At 29.6% G+C, this 24298-nt stretch overlaps 2 protein-coding genes and 1 long non-coding RNA gene across 6 annotated transcripts; 1 reads left to right on the top strand and 2 right to left on the bottom strand.

The window, feature by feature from the left end:
• Nucleotides 1-12777: 12777 nt before the first annotated feature.
• Nucleotides 12778-13527, bottom strand: LOC124419585. Its single transcript, XR_006940701.1, has 2 exons — nucleotides 13137-13527; nucleotides 12778-12824 (listed from the first exon to the last, which is right to left on the bottom strand). It is a non-coding gene; the product is annotated as an uncharacterized LOC124419585 (long non-coding RNA).
• A 3531-nt stretch (nucleotides 13528-17058) lies between these two features.
• Nucleotides 17059-20898, bottom strand: LOC111687674 (protein UXT). 3 transcript variants are annotated; one of them, XR_006940655.1, is made up of 3 exons: nucleotides 20326-20839; nucleotides 19380-19520; nucleotides 17059-19272 (listed from the first exon to the last, which is right to left on the bottom strand). XR_006940655.1 is itself a non-coding variant. In XM_046949283.1 (2 exons), exon 1 carries the CDS (start codon nucleotides 20763-20765, stop codon nucleotides 20334-20336), a length of 432 nt encoding a protein of 143 aa, XP_046805239.1. In that variant the 5' UTR covers nucleotides 20766-20839; the 3' UTR covers nucleotides 17059-19272; nucleotides 20326-20333. The 3 variants fall into 3 exon arrangements, 2 of the variants coding, with proteins under 2 accessions (XP_046805239.1, XP_023305906.2); XM_046949283.1 differs by lacking the exon at nucleotides 19380-19520; XM_023450138.2 differs by lacking the exons at nucleotides 17059-19272; nucleotides 19380-19520 and adding an exon at nucleotides 20849-20898 and having other exon boundaries at nucleotides 20235-20791.
• Nucleotides 20899-23201: 2303 nt separating this feature from the next.
• Nucleotides 23202-24006, top strand: LOC111687675 (antennal-specific protein OS-C). Of its 2 annotated transcripts, XM_046950351.1 has the most exons (3): nucleotides 23202-23312; nucleotides 23389-23683; nucleotides 23892-24006. In XM_046950351.1, the coding sequence occupies exons 1-3, from the start codon at nucleotides 23238-23240 to the stop codon at nucleotides 23900-23902; spliced, it is 381 nt and encodes a 126-aa protein (XP_046806307.1). In that variant the 5' UTR covers nucleotides 23202-23237; the 3' UTR covers nucleotides 23903-24006. The 2 variants fall into 2 exon arrangements, with proteins under 2 accessions (XP_046806307.1, XP_023305907.2); XM_023450139.2 differs by lacking the exon at nucleotides 23892-24006 and having other exon boundaries at nucleotides 23389-23828.
• Nucleotides 24007-24298: the final 292 nt, after the last annotated feature.

The following is a 24298-nucleotide window of genomic DNA, read 5'->3' as shown; positions in this document are numbered from 1 at the left end:
AGACTAAGCCAATGAGGATAACTGACTACTTGTGATCCGCTTTCGATTAACCCACAAAACATTTCCGAATTCTGCACAGCATCCATCCTTTCCAAGACCTGTAGTCATTTTATGAAAGGTTTAGTCCCTTTACAGTTAAATGTGCTATCTCACAGTAATTCTTACCCTTGAAAGGCACAACAAGTTCCGCCACCTTCAACCTTCATTGAGTAGGGGTTCATTAAAGTAATCACAGTAATCTTCACCCTTGAAAGGCACAACAAGTTCCGCGACCTTCGGACCTTCATTGAGTAGGTGTTCATTAAAGAGGAACATCAGAAACTTACCATGTATAAAGCGAGTACCTGTAGCGTAAATTTGAAGTAACAATTTTCAAAGCAGTTGGTTGACCATTTCACATTCATTTATACGAATGCCATTAGACTAATTCCACAGGTTCTCTGACTTGGAATTCTTCATTTTGATATTTGACTACAATCCATGGGTTAATAGATGCAACGAATCGGCATCGGATGGAATGATAATAGATATCATTCCATCTGTGTGGTTGTAAACGGAAGTGATGTTTTTGTATATCAAAAGTTAAGCACGGACAGTGATGGTCAAAGAATTGATTACACAAGTTGTCGAGCAAAGTGCTTAAATTGAACATGGACCGGTAGACTCGAATTCCATCATACGAAAACCTTTTTTTATCAAAATCGGCCTTGTGGCAATCTAGGGTTTAATATCCCTAGTTTTCCCTAAAAGAGAAGCCCAGGTGAGGACCAGAGATAAAAGCCGATGCTAAATTATCGGCGGCGGCGCAACCATTTTAGGTCGGTGGAGGCGATTTATTATAGAAAATATCGGTGGCGGCTAAATTGTCGGCTCTATTTAGGTTTTTCTTCTGAAATTGAGCTTATAAGCGTTTGTTATATTAAAAAAGTTTTGTATAATTATCTGGTATATAGAAACCTGTCTCTATATAAGTTTTCTTCTGTAGAAAATCAACATTATTGTAGTAGTTTTCACTATTTCAATATTAGCACAATATTGTGTGGCAATTTGTCATAAGAATTTCGAAAAGGAGAAATTATATTCTGAAATACATCTGTGATTCCAATCTTTATCAGCGGCTACGTTTTAGCCGTCTTAGCTTTTGAGCCGAAAGAAGTCGGCAGTGGCACGTCTTGTAAAATATTAACGGCGGTCAGCCGTCGCCGATTTAAGCCATCTTAACTTGTGTCTCTGGCGAGGATATTTAATTTTAAATTAAGAATTAAAAACTATTTCCGAAAGAGTTATGCAGATAAGATAACGGAAAATTTGAAGTCTTGTATTTTCAGAAATGAAACAAGATCAGTTTTCCTCAGGGTAACACCAAGACCACGACTAATGTTCCAACGACAGTAGTTGTCTAAGTGACAAGGCATTTAACAGAAAAGCCACATCATTCGCATAAGCAATAGCGTAGTTGAGTAAAAAGTTAGATTTCTGAAGATAACTGATAGAATCCGCCCTTAAGGTGTGGCTCGATTCGTAACCACAGAAAATAGTGAATATTATGATTGCATTTGGTAATATTAGTTCAAATCTATTCAGATAAGGTTACGAAAAATGAGGAGTCCTGAATTTTCAGAAATGAAACCACAGCTAATACCCCAACGACACCATTTGCCTTAGTGACAATATACAATAGTGTAGTTGAGTTCATAGTAAGATTCCCGAAGTGAAGTGACTGAACCCCACCTTAAGGCGTGGCACGATTCGTCACCACAACCAATAGTAATAATTATGACTGTATTAGATAACATTGTACTGATAAATCGATTGGTAAACTTCCAACCTTTTGCAGCACCGATAGAATCGATTTCGGTAGCACGTTATTTAACGATCTTACGATGTCAAGTAAGACTATAAATTCCTCATACTGATGAAAGGAGAAATCGATTGTTAAACTTCCAACCTTTTGTGGCGTCGATAAAATCGATTCTGGTAGCAATTTATTATCAGAAGTCTCAACAGAGGAGCCCATATTATATTTCAAAGTGTAGATCATTAATCCAATACAGAATTTTTAAGAGAAATGATGACATACTGATGGGTCTGATGGGATTCTTAAATGGATGTAGCTCTATGCAACTTTTGTGTGATTACAGTAATGTGCATATTAAGAACAATCGACTTTGAGTTTATATTATAAGAATTTTGTCTCAAATTGGTCCAATCGGAGAACTTTGATAACACTAAAGGTTTATAAAGCGTGTTTCTTTTTATGATTGAAACACAAAGACTTTCACTTCAAATTAAAATCTATTAAACTTCTATTCCGGATGCCTTTTATTATTTAATACATGTAATTCAATTTTCCTTTATATTAAATAAAATTTTCACAAAAACTGCCTGCATTTAAAAAGATTACATTAAACTTTCATTGAACAATCATACAAATCCGCATTCCTAAAAAAAACAACAATAAAAAGGCAAAACAATAACACATTTTACCATAACCATTTCAATTAAGTCAAAAAATACTCTAATATGCCACTGATAATATCTACATGATAAAATCATGGAATTGTTTTCCAATCATATTGACACATTGGATATTGGTCATATTCAATAGAATTCTAATAGAATACAACAAACAGTTACGGCAATAAAAATCACCTTAAACAATAGCCAAGGAATTTAATATAAAGACATCTAAAATTACCTACATGAAATGAGGACAATATTTTGCAACCCCAAAATGTTGTGGTTAAACAGAAACAATAACGTTTAACCAATCAAAATAAAAGAATTTCCAAATTCTTAAGCTTCATCGACAGCATTCTAGTTTCTCAACCGCAACTGTAATCAGGCATAAATGATAAACTTAGATATTGAAAGAAACATGTTATATAAAGATTTTAGAAAAAAAATTATATCAACTTCTTGGAGACATGTTAAGAATTAATCATGAATTAATGTGACAACAAATGAAATGTTATAGAAACAGATAGAGAACAATAAATAATAATGAACGCAAAACTAGACAATCGAATGATAGAACAGGAAATTTTCTATTCATGTGTGTATTTATTTAGGAATAACATTGAACCAGAATTCTTGTCAAATCCAGAATTCTTGTCAAATCCAGATCCATGTTCTTGTGCTCCATAATGTTACAACTAGATGGTAACTGTAAATTTTCTAAGTTATAGTTTACTTCAAGTTCAGTTCTAGTTTAGTTCTATTCTGTTCTAATACAGTTCCAGTTAAGTTCCAGTTCAGTTTTATTTCAGTTCTAATTCAGTTCTAGTTCAGCTCTAGTTCAGTTCTAGTTCAGTTCTAGTTCAGTTCTAGTTCAGTTCTAGTTCTAGTTCAGTTCTAGTATAGTTCTAGTTCAGTTCTAGTTCAGTTCTAGTTCAGTTCTAGTTCAGTTCTAGTTCAGTTCTAGTTCAGTTCTAGTTCAGTTCTAGTTCAGTTCTAGTTCAGTTCTAGTTCAGTTCTAGTTCAGTTCTAGTTCAGTTCTAGTTCAGTTCTAGTTCAGTTCTAGTTCAGTTCTAGTTCAGTTCTAGTTCAGTTCTAGTTCAGTTCTAGTTCAGTTCTAGTTCAGTTCTAGTTCAGTTCTAGTTCAGTTCTAGTTCAGTTCTAGTTTAGTTCTAGTTCAGTTCTAGTTCAGTTCTAGTTCAGTTCTAGTTTAGTTCTAGTTCAGTTCTAGTTCGGTTCTAGTTCGGTTCTAGTTCGGTTCTAGTTCGGTTCTAGTTCAGTTCTAGTTCAGTTCTAGTTCAGTTCTAGTTCGGTTCTAGTTCAGTTCTAGTTCAGTTCTAGTTCAGTTTTAGTTCAGTTCTAGTTCAGTTCTAGTTCAGTTCTAGTTCAGTTCTAGTTCAGTTCTAGTTCAGTTCTATTTCAGTTCTAGTTCAGTTCTAGTTCAGTTCTAGTTCAGTTCTAGTTTAGTTCTAGTTCAGTTCTAGTTCAGTTCTATTTCAGTTCTAGTTCAGTTTTAGTTCAGTTTTAGTTCAGTTCTAGTTCAGTTCATGTTCAGTTCTAGTTCACTTCTAGTTCATTTCTAGTACAATTCTAGTTCGCTACAAAAAACTTGCAAAATCAAATTATTTAAAACAAGTAAGAGTGCTATATTCGGCTGTGCCGAATCTTATATACCCTTCACCATAGTATATTTTAAACATAATTGATCTTACAGTCTTGTTAATAAAAACATTAAAAAAATTTGAGTCGATTTAAGCCGAATGTTTCGGCGGCGGCTCAAGCAACTAAATATAGTTCGGCGGCGGCTAAGCTCCGACTAGAAGCCGGTCGACTTCGACCTCTGATTCATTGCTGGTAAACATTGACGAGACGTAGATTTTGTTTTTGTTTATCGTAAAAAAAATTGTTTTCAAAAGCACTTGGGAAAAATTTGTGTTAGTTTTAAATTTTAAACTTACATTATTCGCATAAAAATTATTGTACAATAACTCACAATCTACTCTCATATAATTGAAAACGTTTTAAATACTTTTTTCTATTCATTAAAAAATATATTTGCAATACAAAAGGGAATATTATTTTATTTTAACAAAAAATGCAAATCATATTTTTTTGCTGTGTATTTTTTGTATGTTTGGATTCCAAACAAAACAAAAAAATACACTGCTGAATAAAACCAAATACATCTACACACACGCATGTAAATCTTTTTCTATATTCAGTGTTGTTGTTGCTTTTATAACAATTTTTTGATGAAATTTTCAGAGGTTGTCTCGGATTTTTGTTCATATCTCCGTTATTTACCGACCGATTTTGCTGATTTTAAATAGCGATCTTCTCGAAAGCATGTCTAATAGAATTATTGAAGATTCGGATTTCGCCGATATCTGGGGTCCTCTAAAAACTGATTTCAACAGACAGACAGACGGACAGACAGACGGACATGGCTTAATCGACTCCGCTATCTATAAGGATCCAGAATATATATACTTTATAGGGTCGGAAAATTATATTTTAGAAATTACAAACGGAATGACAAACTTATATATACCCTTCTCACGAAGGTGAAGGGTATAAAAATAACAAAATTTTTCGTTTTACTGCCTCAAACATGTAAACCGATAAATATTTAAATTTGTTGCTATGCACTTGAACTCGTCCCACTTATTATATTATATGTATATGTACGAACATCATCAACCCTTCATAATATAAACCTTGTTGATCTTAAATCATGGTTATTTAAGGATAATTTTTGTTTGTTGTACAAGTATTCAATCATCATCGCACACATGTTGCAACCGCGTTACCACAACCATTAAGAGGTGTGAATTTTATTAAAATCCTTAATGCGAGACCGCATAAACATTTAAGGATAAAAATTACAAATTCAATGAACTTCAAAAAAAAAAAACATTTTTATGACGTTTAAGCAGTATTTGGGGTTTTGGATAAATTCTGGGCCTGATTAACGTTTTTATTGGATAAATATTGGGCAGAGACTGATTTAAGAAACACATTTTTTTCCATAACAATGTAAAACATATTTTCAAACTCAAAAATTTCTCACTTCTTGCAAAGCCATCAATCTAAAGTTCAAGCCTAAGGACAATGTTCCTACAACTGTTGCACTTTATTCTAAATATTTTAATTTAAACTTTGTTTATATTCATAAACAAAATCGTTTAAAAATTCAATTAAAACCGGTACAATAATGTTTTCAATTTAAAACAAAAACATGAATAAAATAAGACCACAAAATACAACCTTTTCATCTAGATCACACACAAAAGCACAAATCATCATTTCCTGATGCCCTATGGTATCAAATATAATTTTACAATTGCTATATACACTGCTACATACATACATATGTTGTCTACATGTAAGTGTGAATTATGTAATTGACCATTTAACATAATGGCTACAACATTAACATGTTCTACATAAGGACAAAAAATAATGTGTAGAATTTGTAGTCAAATTAACAAACATGAAACATATTGCTCTCTCTCTCTCTCTCCATTAATATGGACCAAATGAAATTGACTCTAAATACAAGTAACATCAGCAGCAAACATACCGCATTTGTCCAGTCCGCCCAAAAAAAAAACCAAAACTAATAACTGACCAAACGAAATGCGTGCGAGTCATCATGTATCATGATAACTTCTACTGATTTGCTTATAATTAAGTTGCAGCTTTTAAACATGTGTGTTTAAAAACATACATTTGTTCATACATACGAGTTTCTGTAAATTTACATGAAAGTGTCATGTATTTACCCAGCAGTTCGACAAAGTGTCAATGCATACGAAAAATACAGTAATTTTCACTAATAGTTAACCACCTGGACAGTCGTCACTTTAGTGTCCCCTTTGTAAGCGGCAGCGGAGACAGTCGTCTCTTTACTGTAATCAAGTAACCTAGAGATTATACTCTTAAAAGAGTTTTTTTGTTGTACTTCCGAAAGTAGTTATTTTACCCATCTTTTAGAGAAATGATTATTACTTTATACTAATATGCCACCTGCTAGTTGACTCAAATTTATATCTTTCGGGTCAATCGTCATATTATTGTCCCATAGTATTCAAGAGAGTAGGCACTTGAAATTTTTAAATTTTAGTTCGTATGTTTTTGGTCTTTCGTCACAAATAAACTCTTTGTAAACAAGAATGAAGACAGTCGTCACTTTAGTGTCCCCTTTGTAAGCGATAGCGGAGGGAATCGTCTCTTTACTGTCTCCAAGTAATCTAGAGATTAGACTCTTAAAAGTTGTTTTTGTTTTTTTTTTAACTTCCGACAGTACCTAGTTATTTTATCCATCTTTTGGAGAAACGATTAATATGTCACCATTTGGTTGACTCAATTTTATATCTTTCGGGTCAATCGTCAATTTTTAACCTTTTTTCCAATTCGCATGTTTTGGGCCATTCATCGTCACTATCCTAGAACACGATAGCAAGAAAAGTAGCGCCAGTTAAATAGCTAGTAATGTGACTGACTACCAAGAACCCATTTGGAGATAACCATCCTTTGACAATTTTTGACTGTCTCTTTGTAGGGTGTAGAGTGACGATTGACTTCCTTGTAGTACAAGCCCATGTTAAAATAGTTGGTCACCTGGGTAGTCAGGTGGCTAGGAGCCACCACAAGTGGTAGGTTAAGTGGTCAGTTCGGGACTGTCCTGCCGAACTGCTGGGTATTTCATATTGTTGGAGTTCTATCTGTTGTTACTTTTTCGACTTGAACTCTGTCAACTGAAGCAAGTTGTCAAAATATAATGTCAAATGATGTTTTGTATGTGTAATTTTTGAAATGTATAAATCATCATTAACAGTACAAGTAATACACACACGAATAGCCCTCAATTATATGTTATACACCATACACTCACCATGTATGCGAAATGAGGGAGCATCCTTAGAATATGTCCAATGTTATAGTAAGTTATGAACAAATCGAAACATTACAATCAGTCATACAAAATATTTGTTTATCAAAAGGATAAGAATCTTTTAAAAAAAGATTCACGAATCATGAAATGAAAATTCTTATCAACATCAAAGTTTAAGAACTATTCGCACTTCATTAACGTTCTATTAAGCCCGATAACTGTAGTTTGGCTTTTGAAAGTGTTACGTATCCATCGGACGGGCTAGTAGGAAGTTAACTGTGTTCAATCTTTTCTCATTTTGGAGAATTTTACTAGTAGAGATCAAAGTGTTTTTATTAAATTCATAAAAAAAGAAGTAAGAGTTCTATATTCGGCTATGGCGAATCTTATATACCCTTCACCACGGTGTGTTAAAAAAACTATCAATACCAAAAAGTCCTCTTTTACATAACTTACTTCGGGCTCAACATGCTTAATTTCATGTTTCTAGATTAAATATTATGGAAAATTCAAAAAAGTACCTTTTCAAAAACGTAAAAGTATCCAAAAGTTCCCGTTTATGGGTTCTCACATAATTCAGACTCTACATACTTAATTCCATATATCTAAGTTTAATATTATAGAAAATTCAAAAAGTACATTTTGCAGAACGAAAAAGTACCAAAAAAACACCATTGATTGGTTCTCTAATCCGGGCTCTACATACTTAATTTCATGGTTTTGGGTTCATTATTATAGTAAACTCAAAAAGTACCTTTGAAAAACTAAAAAGTTCCAAAATAATCACTTTTATGTGTTCTCACCTAATTCCGAATTTAAATACTAAATTTCATGTTTCTAAGTTCAATATTATAGAAAATTCAAAAAGTACCTTTTGTAAAACGAAAAAGTACCAAAAAATCCCCTTTGATGTGTTCTCCTCTAATTCGGGCTTTATATTCTTAATTTCATGTTTCTAAGTTCATTATTATGGTTAGGTTAGGTTGATAGGAGGATGTATACTACATCAAATCCGAAGAAATACGCCGAGGCCACTATCGGGCCTGTTGTGCGCTCCAATTCAAGAAAAAAAATTTCACTGAATGTATTATTTTTCCATGTTCAGAAACTCAGTTTCCTGGACGTAATTCCTAAGAATCTTCCAATCGGTGTTGGTTAAGAATGTTATTTCCGGAATAACATCACTTCCAAGTGCATTATTATAGAAAACTCAAAAAGTACGATTTGAAAAACGAAAAAGTACCAAAAAGTTCCCTTTTATGGGAACTTAATTTCATATATCTAGGTTCAATATTAGAAAAAAATCCAAAAGTACCTTTTGAAAAACGAAAAAGTACCAAAAAGTACCCTTTTTTGGCTTCTAACTTAAGCCAGACTCATCATACATAATTTTATGTTTCTAGCCAATAACAACACACTAGTGCTGCTTTCGCTCTGCTACTCTTACTCTGTTTCTCTCGCTCTGCCTTGTTTTTATAAACAAGAGTACAATAACAAAATTTACCGTATGATTATGTATTTTGTTTTCAGCAATTTCTGTCTGAGCATGATCTCAATTTTCGATGAAATTTTCAAAAGTTGTCTCGGATTTTTGCTTATATTTCCGTTATTTATGGACCAATTTTGCTGACTTTAAATAGCGATCTTCCCGAAAACATGTCTAACAGAATTATTGAAGATTCGGATCTCACCGATATCTGGGGTCCTCTAAAAATTGATTTCAACAAAAATACAGACAGACAGACGGACATGGCATAATCGACTCCGCTATCTTTAAGGATCCAGAATATATATTTACTTTATAGGGTTGGAAAATTATATTATAGATATTACAAACGGAATGACAAACATATATATAATAATAGTAATAATTTATAATTTTTTCTGCTAATATTGAGATATTTATAGCATTTATAGATATTTATAGCAATCAGAGTTGTCATGTTCAATTTATATTTCCAAATAAATTGCATTTATTTATAAATATAATTTCTTTCCCTACATTACTTACTTAAAGTAAAATAGATTGAGTATAGGTATCTCATTTAATTTCATTTATTTATTTTTTTTTGTCGAACCTACAACTAATATATTTATATGATAATGGCTATTAGAGTATTTCAAATATTTGCCTAGTATTACATGTGTACAATTAAAAGTACAAGAAATCTAATAAGGGTGTCCACATTAAAAGAAATTAATATATTTTAAACGGTGTTATATAGTTTGGTGCTTTATTTAAAAGTCTTTATTTGCAAGTACATAAATCTTTTTCCGTTGTGGAACAGCCTTATCTCTATATATACTAAATATATTTGTTTTAATTTAGTATTAACACATACATTTATACGAGCAACACTTGGAATATCGCCCTTTTTTGTTAAAATTAAATGTCTTTTGCAATTATTTGCACATATTAATAGAATTATAATTTAACATAGTATTGTTGTTAAAGGAAATGGGTCATGGCTGTACTATGACTTATGACCATGTATAGAATATTTAAAGGTGGAACTTTTGAATATGGAAAGGAATTTTAACGCAATGGGATTTTTTGAATATTATGAACAATGCAAATGTAAAGTTCTATTAGTATAAAGCTATATAAATCTCATTTACTAACTAACAATCTATCTATCTATCTATCTATCTATCTATCTATCTATCTATCGATCTATCTATCTATGTATCTCTCTATCTATCTATCTATCTATCTATCTATCTATCTATCTATCTATCTATATATCTCTCTATCTATCTCTATATCTTTCTATCTATCTATCTATCTATCTATCTATCTATCTATCTATCTATCTATCTCTATCTCTATATCTATCTATCTATCTATCTATCTATCTATCTATCTATCTATCTATCTATCTATCTATCTATCTATCTATCTATCTATCTATCTATCTATCTATCTATCTATCTATCTATCTATCTATCTATATATCTATATATCTATATATCTATATATCTATATATCTATCTATCTATCTATCTATCTATCTATCTATCTATCTATATATCTATTTATCTATCTATCTATCTATCTATCTATCTATCTATCTATCTATCTATCGATCTATCTATGTATCTCTCTATCTATCTATCTATCTATCTATCTATCTATCTATCTATCTATCTATCTATCTATGTATCTCTCTATCTATCTCTATATCTTTCTATCTATCTATCTATCTATCTCTATATCTATCTATCTATCTATCTATCTATCTATCTATCTATCTATCTATCTATCTATCTATCTATCTATCTATCTATCTATCTATCTATCTATCTATCTATCTATCTATCTATCTATATATCTATATATCTATATATCTATATATCTATCTATCTATCTATCTATCTATCTATCTATCTATCTATATATCTATTTATCTATCTATCTATCTATCTATCTATCTATCTATCTATCTATCTATCTATCTATCTATCTATCTAACTTTAACTTTTTAAATAAAATTTTTAAAATGTTCGATGGTTGGAAGTCCCTTAATCTAATTAAAACTTATTCGACAGACCTAATAAACTAAATGTTTTGTTTTATTAATTCTTACAATTTCAAGGCCAAATGTTTTGTTAAATAAAATATATATAAAATTAATTGAAAATACTTTAAAATAAACACAATGTAATTTTACTCAATTTAAATGCATTAATAATTATTTGAAAGTCATTGTTATTTTTTTAATGGAAACTATGTAGGGTAAATGTACCAATAGTCGGCAGTTTAACTTTTTTCTCTTTTTCAAACTATCCCCCTAAAGAGTCGGTAAATGTTATTACGATGATTTTTAGTTATTTCAATTATGTGTTTAGTTAAGTTTTAGATCTATTTACCTTTTTTGAAAAACAAATAACTAGTTTTTAGTAATTTGTAAATTTTGTTAAAAACTCCACATTTTCCAATAGTCGGCACCAGTGTTCCTAAGTTCGACAAAAAATGTCCCTATAGTCGGCAGTAGATTTTTTGTTTGAAAAAATCATATTTATTTATAGAAAAAAGTGATATATACACAATTTTCCAAAGAAAATATTTAATTAAATTTTTTCTATAGAAATAACTGTAATAATATCGTTTTTTCTGTAGAAAAATATGTTATGAACATAATTATAATTGTAATAAGTATACATAATAACATTTTTTTTCTATAGAAAAAGAGTTATACATGCAATTTTCTGTACAATATTATATTTTTTGTTAGAGAAAAAAGTAATTTTTTATAGGGAAAAGTGTTATATGTACTGTTTTTTAAAGAAAATCTTTTATAAAAATATGCAATTTCCTATAGGAAAAAATTTAACGTAAGTTTCATAGAGGATATTATAATAAGAACACTTTTCTGTAGAAAAATTGTCATACTAGGAATTTTCTATAGAAAAAAAAAAAGTTATACTCATAATTTTTTTGTAAAAACACAGTTAAGAAGCAATTTTGTTAGAAAAAATTTTAATATGCAAAATTTTTAATAGAAAAAACTGTTATACACATATTTTTTGTATAGAAAATTATATTCTGTAGTAAAAATTGTAATCTTCTGTAGAAAAAGCTATTATAGAAGTAATTTTCTGTAGGAAAAAAAGGGTATACACACAATTTTTCATAGAGAAAACTGATATACACATAATTTTTTGTATCAAAAATTGTTATACATAAAATTTTCTATAGAAAAAAATTGTATACACATAATTCTCTATAGAAACAAATGTTGTACAATCAATTTTCTATAGAGGAAATTGTAATATACATAAATTTTTATAGAGAAGTGTTATACATAATTTTTTTACAAAAATAACTGTTATACATATAATTTTTGAAGAGAAAATTGTTATATAGAAATTTTACATAGTAATATACCCAATTTTCTATAGAGAAATAATAAATTTTAGAGTGCCGACTATAGAATACGTATGATCGAACTTAATACCCAGTAGTCGGCACCCCTATGCCGACAATAAGAATTCATAAAAAATTGTGTTCCTAATGGCGGCAGCGATTAAAATTACAAAAAAATATATTTTTAACTAACTTTTTCACTTTAAATTGAATATTTCAACTGTTTTCTTTCATTTAAATCAATTTTTGTCAAATAAATCATTTAATTTCATATAAATATTCACTTGTTTAAGGTGGCACTAATACTAAATTTTTTTTAAGAAAACTGACAGTACTACAAATGCTGCAAAGCTGTCACTAAAAAACGTCAAATATAGAGGAAATTAGTAATCCTACTTAAATTTACTCATTTCATAAAGCAAAAAGACCATATTTTCTATGAAATATAGATCAAACCTTAATAAATTTGTACAGCTTTTCTTATTTATTTACATTTTTATGTAAAAGATGCCGACTACTGGGTGATGCCGACATTAGGTGCATTTACCCTACTTACGCATTTATTATCATGTACAGCAAAGGGCTAAATAAATTTTGTTTTGTCTGAAACGAAATTAAAAGAAAAATTGCATAAAATTAATAAAATTATTTTAATATTATTAGAATGTATTTAAGCAAAACAACAAGTTAATACGGTTCATCTTTGACCCGTTTATATCATCTTAATGTTCGAATTTTAAATTTATACATTTCTGAGACTTAAGAAAGCTCAACAAAAATATTTCCTACTTAGAATCGATGAAAAATTATTTTTCGACAACAAAAGAGAACAAAAGCTACTTCCATTTAGTAGCCACTCTAATGTACATTGTTTGGAGATTTTATCAAAAGTTGTTATTATTTAATTTTTCTTACCTTAATTTTAAGATGTTAAATATATTAAATAACATTTTAATTCATTTTTATATATTAATTCCCTAAAAATATTCTTATTTTCCCTTTTGTTTTCACACTTCAGCCAAGTAGGAAACTCTTTTTTTTTTTGCACTCTTCTCTAAACATTAAACTTTACGCACTTTATTTACAACAAAAACAAACAACAAAAAAACTGCAATAGCAAAGCTAACAACAATCACCCGCACTCCCAACAAATTGACCATTAAGAAGTTAACACTTGAATTATTTGCTTAATTTTCGTTCCACCACTTTTATTTCATATTACACTAAAAGGAAATTTATTGCTCTTTAATTTGATACTAAATTTATTTATGTTTAAGAATTAATTCTTAAGAAATTATTAAATTAAATTATTTCACTAATATTTGACACTGTTGATCGCATACAAATTTAAAAGAAACTAAAAGGAAATGCAAGAGAATAAATGTGATGCCAGATGTGTAAGTATTTTTAACATACATAATGATGTTGCCCTTTAGTTAGCGTTTTAATAAAGTTAAAGGGAATTGTATTGGTATTTTTGGAGCTTTTAGGTTTTAAAGGAATTGAACGTGTTTCAAGTGTTCTTAAAAGATATTCGATATTAAGAATGCTATCAGTACGGAAGATAGATAGATAGATAGATAGATAGATAGATAGATAGATAGATAGATAGATAGATAGATAGATAGATAGATAGATATATAGATAGATAGATAGATAGATAGATAGATAGATAGATAGATAGATAGATAGATAGATAGATAGATAGATAGATAGATAGATAGATAGATAGATAGATAGATAGATAGATAGATAGATAGATAGATAGATAGATAGATAGATAGATAGATAGATAGATAGATAGATAGATAGATAGATAGATAGATAGATAGATAGATAGATAGATAGATAGATAGATAGATAGATAGATAGATAGATAGATAGATAGAAACTATCTGTATAGGAAAATTAAAATAATTACCTATAAAGCTTAGCATTTTCTAACATTTTCTTTTTGAATTCGTGAACAGTGACTAGATTTTAAACATATACAACATGTGTAGACAATTTTGTAAATATTAATATTTAAATTGTCTAGTACACAATTTTGTAAATAATAATCATATTTCAATTGTCTTGCACACCCAATTTTAAACATATTGTTAAATTCATTTTTACACCGTTTTTCTTTTATTTACATTTTAATTTAAGTGATAAGCTGTTTTAATAATTTTTTTTGATAACAATACAAAAAATTTCAAGTTCAAACTTTCTTATCAGGTTTTTTTTTGCAACTTTTGTCTTGTTTTATTTTAAAAAACGCAAACCTAAACATAAACTTTAAAATATTGGAAAGTATTATTGGTAATACTATTGTCATGATCAATTTCTATTGTAACAAATATTTCATAAAGTTGATGACATATAATTATCAATATAATTATTATAATTATCAATCATTAATTGATAATTATAATGTGGTGAACCATTAAAAAATAAAATAATTTAAAGTGTTATGTCTCAATAATTCTTAATTTATTCTTGCGTCCCGTAAGATACATATGTTCTGAATCATTATTCATAGATAATTAACTATTTAGTTTAAATAAAAATTGACTTTACTTACCATACTCATTAACGCTTAAAATGTGTATCTTTTTAAAATATTTTTTAATCATAAAACATAATTATTTAATAAATACATTCACATTTTTCTATACATTTTTCTAAATTTATATAGATTTATTAAATTTGAAATATTTAAATCACATTTTTTACTTAATTAAAAAATATTATATATTTTTTATTTTTTGATTTATCAAATTTTAATAACTTTTTTTCAATAACTTCCCCCTTCAATTCTCCTAATACACAATAAGGCAACTCTTTTTCTTATTTTTCTTTTCTTTAATAGAACGTTACGCGCTTTATTTTAAACAAATACAATAGCAAAGACTTTTTTAACCATTTGCCAAACACACGAACACACACATTTCTATGGATTTATTTACACTTCAATATTGCTTTGAATAATTTGATTTCGAAAAATATTTCATATTACCCTTATAGATAATTAAATGATCTTTAATTTAACACTAATTTTATTTAATTCAGAGCATTATTTATGTTAAAATTATTAAATTAAATCACTACACTTTTTCACGAACAACTTTTAACCGACCCGAAAATATAACGAACTAAGGAGATGAAAAATTACATGAAGAAGTTGAAATGCAGAGATACCAGGTGGTATCAAAAGTTTATAAATTAGCGTTTTTTGATATTAAATTTTCAATCTGTATAATTTTTATATAAACATTTAAGACTTTTTATGGAACTCATAAGTTGAAATATATTTTCATATAAACAGAAAAAATGAAAAAACTAGACTATAAACTATAGACATTTTATCAAACTAAAAAGTCGAACTATAGACTTATCAGAAGATAAAAAAGTCGAAAAATAAACTTTTCAAAAATACAAAAAGGTTACTAAAATATAGACTAGACTATAGTCTACTCTATCATCTAGCCTAAAGTTTAGTTATGTTTCTGTATTTTAGAAAATATAATTTTCCTAGTCTGTAGTATATTCTTCACGACAATAGACTAGATTATTGACTATACTATAGACTAAGGACTACACCATAGACTAGATTAGAGACTAGACTATAGACTATGCTAAACTTTAAAATAGACTATAGACTTGCTTTTAGACAAGACTATAAATTAAACTATAAAATAGATATATATTAGACTATAAACTAGACTAAAGACTAGACTGTATTATAGACTAGACTAAACTAGACTAAAGACTTGACTTTAGTCAAGTCTGTAGACTAAACTATAAACTAGGCTATTGACTAGACTTTAAACTAGGCTATGACTTTAAAATAGTTTTTAGACTTGATTATATAATAGACTTAAGATTATGCTTTAGACTAGAGCATAGCGCAGACTGCAGACTAGACTATAGACCGAATATAGACTAGACTAAGTATATTTTATAGTTGAAACAAAAAGTCGACTTTCCGATTCTTTGATTTGTTCTGTAAAAGATAGTCGTCTCCACGGCTTTGTTGGGACAAAATAGTCGACTTTAATTATTCTTCATTAAGATTCTTCAATTATTTCAATTAAAAACCCTAATCTATAGTCTCATTTATAATCTAATTCTATAGTCTCATCTAAATCTGTAGTTAAGTCTAAAGTCTAGCCTATAGTCTAGTCTATAGTCTAGTCTATAGTCTAGTCTATAGTCTAGTCTATAGTCTAGTCTATAGTCTAGTCTATAGTCTAGTCTATAGTCTAGTCTATAGTCTAGTCTATAGTCTAGTGTATTGTCTAGTCTATAGTCTAGTCTATAGTCTAGTCTATAGTCTAGTCTATAGTCTAGTCTATAGTCTAGTCTATAGTCTAGTTTATGGTCTAGTCTATACGCTAGTTTATAGTCTAGTCTATATTCTAGTCAATAGTCTAGTCTATAGTATAGACAACAGTCTAGTCTATAGACTAGTCTATAGTCTAGTCTATAGTCGAGTATATAGTCTAGTCTATAGTCGAGTATATAGTCTAGTCTATAGTCTAGTATATAATCTTGTATAAACACTAATCTATAGTCTAGTTTATAATGTAAAGAATGGTCTATTCTATATTCTGGTATAAAAATTAGCCCAGTATACAGTCTAGTCTATAATCTGGTCTAGACAATACTCTATAGTCTAGCTCGTAGTCTTAAGTGCAGTTTAGTCTATAGTCTAAAGATAAAACTAGTCTAGTCCATAGACTAGACTATAGTATATTATATAGACTAGACTTACGTATAGATTAGTCTAGTCTATAGTCTAGTTTATAGTCTAATCTATAGTCTAGTCTATGGTGTAGTCTACAGTCTAGTCTATAGTCGAGTCTGTAGTCTAGTTTGTAGTCTAGTATGTGGTCTATACTATAGTCCATTTTTTAATATATTGTCTGTTGTTTAGTTTATTATAATCTAGTCTATATACTAGTTCGTACCATAGACTAGTTTAGTCATTAGTTCATGTACTAGTCCGGACACTAGTTCATAGACCAGTCCATATACTAGTTCATAGACCAGTCCATATACTAGTCAACAGACTAGTTCATATACTAATCATGAGCCAGGTCCATAAACTAATCATAATACTAGTCTCCATACTCTCACTGGACTAGGACAAAGACTATAAAGTAGATTAGTTCATATATTTTCTCATACACTTGTTCTTACACTATTCTATAATCTAATCCATAGTCACTAGACTAGAAAAGATACTAGTCAGTAGATTAATCTATAGACTAGTCCATACATTACTCTATATGCAGTAGCCCATAGACTAGTCCTTACACTAGTTCATTGTAAGTAGACTAGTCTTTAAGTTAGAAATTTAAAATTCGCTTTTCCTTTCAAACTCTTGTAGGGTGTCGAACATGACGGACGTACAAACTTTGTTGTAAAAAAATGTTATTATTATATTTTATATTTTTCACTCAAAGCCTTTAGAGAAGGGTCTCGACATGTAAAGCGTTATATGTAATGACATTTAAAATGATACTCATACTCATGATATAAGTTTTGCATTTATTTTTTTTTAATTGTACGTAAATAGGCTTTTGATAGGGATAGACTGAGTGTTGAGGTGGTATTGTAGTATTTAGATTGAAGGGGTGAGGAAAGAGATTGTTGTTTGGTTTATTTAAAAAAAATTCTAATATATTTTCTAATCTTTTAATAATGTATTGTTTAAAGCAAACATTACAATAAAATGTTTTTTTTTTTTATACACGAGCAGAATTAAAGTATGTATACAAATGCATTTTGTATTGTTTGATAAATTGTTTTTGCATTTAATATTGTTTTGTTTAAATTAATTTGTTTAAAATAGTTGTCAGAAGTGATTACATGTATGTACATGTATGACGGTGCTACTACTGTCATGCAAGTTTGACAGACAATGTGTTTTATATTGTCTTAGAAGTGTGAACTTTTAATGGAATTTAATGTAATTGAAGAAATGTAATTATTATGTTATTAAGTTGTATTGATTTCTCTAAATGGGTACTATTTCTTTGTAAAAATTCGAACTTAATCTTTATACTTCCTTTGGATAAACTCTTAACTTGATAGTTTTTTACGTTAAGTAAAATTTCTATCCAAAACAAACCTTTAGTTTAAATTTTTTAAATCGTCCAAATATAAAAATACTTAATATAAAACATGTTTCAATAATTGTAACAAACATGAAACAAAATATACAATTGCTCAGGTACTAAGTGTCTAATGTAGAAAGAAAACTTTAAACAATTCGAACAATGAAATTACTAACAGACAAATACTAACCATATAATGAAAACAACACAAACCCACCAATGGACATGTTTAGTAGAAATGTTTCTGGCATCTTTTTTTTTCTGTAAAAAAGTTTTGTAAAAGCTAGATACTACGTTTACTTTTGTTTCGTTATTGTTTACTGCAACTTTTTTTGAATGGAATATGTACGAGTGTGATTGAAGTAAACATACGATGATGTTGATAATGATTAAGTTATAAAACCACTTATTGTCAGATACAAGTTAGTTAAAACTAACAAGTTTGTTATCACTATTAAAGGAGGCCTTTAAAAGTATTAAGTCCTTAAAGATCTATTAAAAAGGAAATTTCAATTTTAAGTGATATTAGCTTAAAGGTATTCTATGGATTACACTATGAATTTGTACATTAACAAGTGTGTCGTTTAGTTTATTGACTGTACTATAGAATTGTTCATTAACTATACTATTGATTGAAATAATCATGGATTAATTGCTTTTAATTACAACATTCTTTGTCTGGTCTGTACTCAGTTTAAAGAATAGTTTATTTAAACATGATAGTCGTTTGGTTATTGTTAGTCGTAGTGGTTTAGACAATTTGTAAATATCAACCACATGCAATTGTATTAGTATTTGTACTACAAATATTGAAGAAATAGTTTGTTAAAGAAATTCTCCCCCACAGAATAAGACGATCAGTAAGTTGCTATTTAAACTGACCTCATATAATATTTTTTTAAACAACAAACCATTGGGATCATGTTGAGACATTTTTAAACGATCTGAAAGAAAATTATGGTTTAATAAATTAGTTTTTATAATAATTTACTTTTTTCTATCAATTTCAAGTTTTAAACATTATTGAGAAAAAAACAATTTTCAAACTAACCTCGTATGGTTTACGAAATTTTGTTAGTAGTGCAAATGATTGCGGTTAGATTACCGTTATCCTTTGGCATACACTTTCAAATGAAAAGACTAAACTAAATCCAACAATAAGAAGACAGGAAAATGACAAGACACATATCAGCTATTTTTTTAAACAAACAATAAACATTATTATGGTAGACTTTTCCTTTGTAATATAATAAGTTTTGGGTGGCAGAAAAGCGAAAAACCCTGAAACACATCCCGATAAATAAATAGATAGATAGATGAATAGATAGATAGATAGATAGATAGATATATAGATAGATAGATAGATAGATAGATAGATAGATAGATAGATAGATAGATAGATAGATAGATAGATAGACAGACAGATAGATAGATAGATAGGTAGATAGATAGATAGATCGATAGATAGATAGATAGATAGATAGATAGATAGATAGATAGATAGACAGACAGATAATAGATAGATAGGTAGATAGGTAGATGGATAGATAGATAGATAGATGGATAGATAGATAGATAGATAGATAGATAGATAGATACATTGATAGATAAATAGATAGTTAGATAGATAGGTAGATAGATAGATGGAAATATAGATAGATAGATAGATAGATAGATAGATAGATAGATAGATAGATAGATAGATAGATAGATAGATAGATAGATAGATAGACAGACAGATAGATAGACTGACTGACAGACAGATAGATAGATGATAGGTAGATAGGTAGATAGATAGATAGATAGATAGACAGATAGATAGATATATAGATAGAAAGAAAGATAGATAGATAGATAGATAGATAGATAGATAGATAGATAGATAGATGAATATACATTTATTTTCTTTCACAATTCTCTTATTAACATAATTTTTTACAAAACTTACAAAATCATAATGTTTTATTTACTTAATTTACTAATATACCACAACTAACTTTCATCACTAATCTTTCGTCTTCTCCGCCAACTGTTCCTTTTCCGCTATGTACATCAAAGCCAATTTAATTTCTGACTTCTTCTTAATACTCTCCTGCCGCAGTACATCACATTCCTTATTTAAAATTTTTATTTTAAAGTCTGCAAATTTTAAAGCCTCTTCCAATGTAAATTGTATAAAGACACCTTTGCCAACGTCTACTAGAATTGTATTTAAATCGTTAACCTTGGCTTCCATAAAAATATTACCACCAATATTCATTTGCGTTTTATAACCCTCATCCAAATTATCACGCATAGTTTCGATGGTGTTTTTGAGTTGTATATATTCCATAATTTCCTCATTGTAAACGTTGATGTACTGTTCCAAATGCTTGAGATCCTCTTTGAGAAAGTCGTTAATGAAAACTTCTACGTTTTCGGTTGCAAAACGTGACATAATTATTTTAGTTTTGTAAAAGATTTCTAAAAAATAATTTTACAGTAGGATTTATTTTAGAGTTTTAATAATTATTTTAGAACCTGTTGAAATTTCTAAGAAATTTGTTTTATTTTCAGTTGCCGGCCATATGTTTTTGTACAAATGTCAAATGTTTTGTTTACATTTATTGTGAATTGTTATCATTTGTTTATTCATTCACAATTATTATGTTATTACTAAAAGTCTGGTTTTTCACATATAGATGGCACTACGCGGTGTGCAAAAAGGTTTATGTCTTAACTGAGAAAATTGGAAATAGTGCCTCCTGAAAGTATACTTTATTTTTATATTAGACAGTTTTTAAATATGGATTTTAAACTGATTTATGTCCGTTTCCTGTAAGAACAAATGTATAGAAGAAGTAGAAAAAACTTTATAATACAAAGATCAGTTTAAATTGTATTATGTGTAATAGGTGGGTGGGGTAGGTTAGCAGTCTACGCGATAACTTTACTGGGGACCAACATGGATCCAGTAAATTGATTTCTTTGTGATACGTGGATTGAGATAAAAAGGTTGATGTTGTTGTAGCAGCTACACCTGAAATTTTACGTATATGTTGTGAAAAATTATTTTCTACTCTTCCTCTTCGCTCTGGTATCCAAATTAGTTAGATCTAAACCCAGTAGACGAGCCGCATCTAAAGGCTGGCTCAAAAGGGATTCAGGTTCTAACTGAGTTGGAATTGTCCTGCAGTTGAAAATTGTGTGGACCTGTGGCACATACAGGGCAGAGATCTTCAATAGTGTTGTTTATTCTCGACCAGTATGAGTTTAAACGGGTACATCATCCCGATCTTAGCCGTGCCAATACCACTCTAGTACGACGTGGTAGGTTTTGTTCCTCGTTTGCAACGGGTGGGGGACGACCTCCCAGTATTATACTATCCCGGTGGGAATTGATAGCGTCTTTCACCGCCTCTTGGTGGATAGTATTCAAAGCTGTCCTGTATGAGCAGTTCCTATTCCGTTAAGTGGTGGTTCGGGTGGTCGCTCCGATGATATCCCAGTAGGAACTGCTTTGACAGCATGATGTTGTGTTCCATGACTGAAAGCATCTTTGTTTCGTCATGTATGTGTTCTTCAGACATCATTTGTGCATCGCTAACTCTGGCTGTCTACACTGGTGCTGCGTAGTTTATCACTGACCGACCAATCGTCTGGTTAACTACCTACCAGGTTCGTTTAATCATAAAGGAGTAGCTATTTCCTCGTTCTATGACCTGCTAGGGCGGGGTAATCACAGAGGAAGTAAGCAACACTCAATTCTTCCTCTTTATCCTGGCAGCTCCTACTGAAGTCATTACTGAGTTGTTGCAGCGAAACATGAGCATTACGAAGAATACTTCATATTCGAAACTATAGACCTGTCCTTAGATCACTCTATAGTCAAGACTATAGATCACTCTATAGACAAGATTGTAGATCACTATATATTCCAGACTATATATCATTTTATAGTCAAGACTATAGATCATTCTATAGTCAAGACTATAGATCACTTTATAGTCAAGACTATAGATCAGCTATAGTCAAGACTATAGATCACTCTATAGTCAAGATTATAGATCACTCTATAGTCAAGACTAGAGATCACTTTACTGTCTTGATTATAGATCACTCTATAGTTAAGACTATAGATCACTTTATAGTCAAGACTATAGATCACTTTATAGTCAAGACTATAGATCACTTTATAGTCAAGTCTATAAATCACTCTATAGTCAAGTCTATAGATCAGTCTGTAGTCAAGACTATAGATACCTCTATAGTCTATAGATCAGTCTGTAGTCAAGACTATAGATACCTCTATAGTCTATAGAACAGTCTACAGTAAAGACTATAGATCACTCTATATTCAAGATTATAGATCACTTCATAGTCAGGACTATATAAATACTATGAAGTGATCTGTTGTCAAGACTAAATAGTGATCTATAATCAAGACTATAGAGTGATCTTTAGTCAAGGTATAGTCTTATCATATATAGTCAATACCGTAGAGTTAGATATAGTATATACTATAGAGCGATCAATGGACGATAGGGTCAATCATAGTTAAAACTATGTAGTGATCTATAGTCAAACCTATAGAATGTTTTATAGTCAAAACTATAAGTAAATCTATAGTCATTAACTGATCTACTTGCAAATTTATATACAAGCCCTTATATATCGTAATTTGCTCAATAAACTTTTTATAAAAAAAACAAATTTTTCAACACACCAAACGCTACTTGGCAACTCTTCATCTTCTAATGTAATTTAGGAAAATGAACTGAAATTTAAACTATTTCATTTAAAAACAAATTAAGCTCAACACGCAATATAAACTCAAAAACTACTTCTATAAATTCCACAACAAATCATTATTAACCCACATTAGTTATCAAACATACAAAGGAATATTAAACTAGTAAAAAACATTTAAATGACATTTCATTTAAAACGCACTCTAATCATATTTGCCACTTTAATGGTGATTATGCAAATAACTAAAGGACAGGTGGGTTAATAGTTATACAATGTAAAGCTTTTGATCAGCTATAGAACAATAAACACCAACAATATATCAAATACAGGATGAACCACCGGCAGAATCCGAAGAAGAAGATGACTCTTCCTCAGAGGAAACTGTAGAAGATTCTAATGAGGCACGTAAGCGAAGACGTCGATCTGTAGAGACTTCGGTAGAAGTAGCAGATGTTAGTGAAGGAGAGCCTGCAGCTGCTGCACCTGCTTTTCCAGGCATACCAGGTTTACCAGAACTACCTGCTTTGCCACCAATACCCGGTCTACCAGATCCTCAAACTATAATGCAAATTGCCGAAATTCTAACAAGTGTGGGTCAACAAGTGCTGCCCATTTTAGTTTCAGGTAATTCAGGTGTTTCTAATTTAGTAACAAATCGGGTACAACGTGATAGGAAATTTTTAAAAGATTTTAAAAATGAAATCGATTCATTGACAGAGAGTTTGAAAAAGAAAAAATAAATGATTTTTAAAAATAATGTAAATTTGTTATATTTTCTGTAATAAATTTATTATATTGCTTTTATTTGTTATAATCTCTTGCTTTCTTCCAGGTCTGGGTTAAAAAAACAATGACCAAAAGTTTTATAAACTTTGTTTAATGAATTAATAAAATATTTAAAATGTTTTGTGCAATTATGAATATGTAGATAATAAAGAGCTTGTAAGTATTTTAATGTGGAGTGTATCTGTGTAAACGTTTTTGTGAACAAATTTGTGACTATCAAATTCTGTTTGAGATTTTAGCAAAAAAAGTGGAAATCGGGAGAAGTACTAGAGGATGTAAGGGAAAATATCTTAATAGTTATTAAAAGTTATTCAGATATTAAATATCTTTTCATCTTCAACACGACAGCGGGACTGGTCCCCAAATCTATTAACGAGGTAATTCGATCGAGATAATGTATCATACATAGGTTATTCAATTATACAAAAGAAACAAAATGGGTCTGCTCGGACT

The sequence above is a fragment of the Lucilia cuprina genome, chromosome 4 (genome assembly GCF_022045245.1).
Source record: "Lucilia cuprina isolate Lc7/37 chromosome 4, ASM2204524v1, whole genome shotgun sequence".
Lineage (NCBI taxonomy): Eukaryota > Metazoa > Arthropoda > Insecta > Diptera > Calliphoridae > Lucilia > Lucilia cuprina.
Note: the sequence above shows the minus strand (reverse complement) of the source record. Positions and strands in the feature narration are given on the sequence as shown.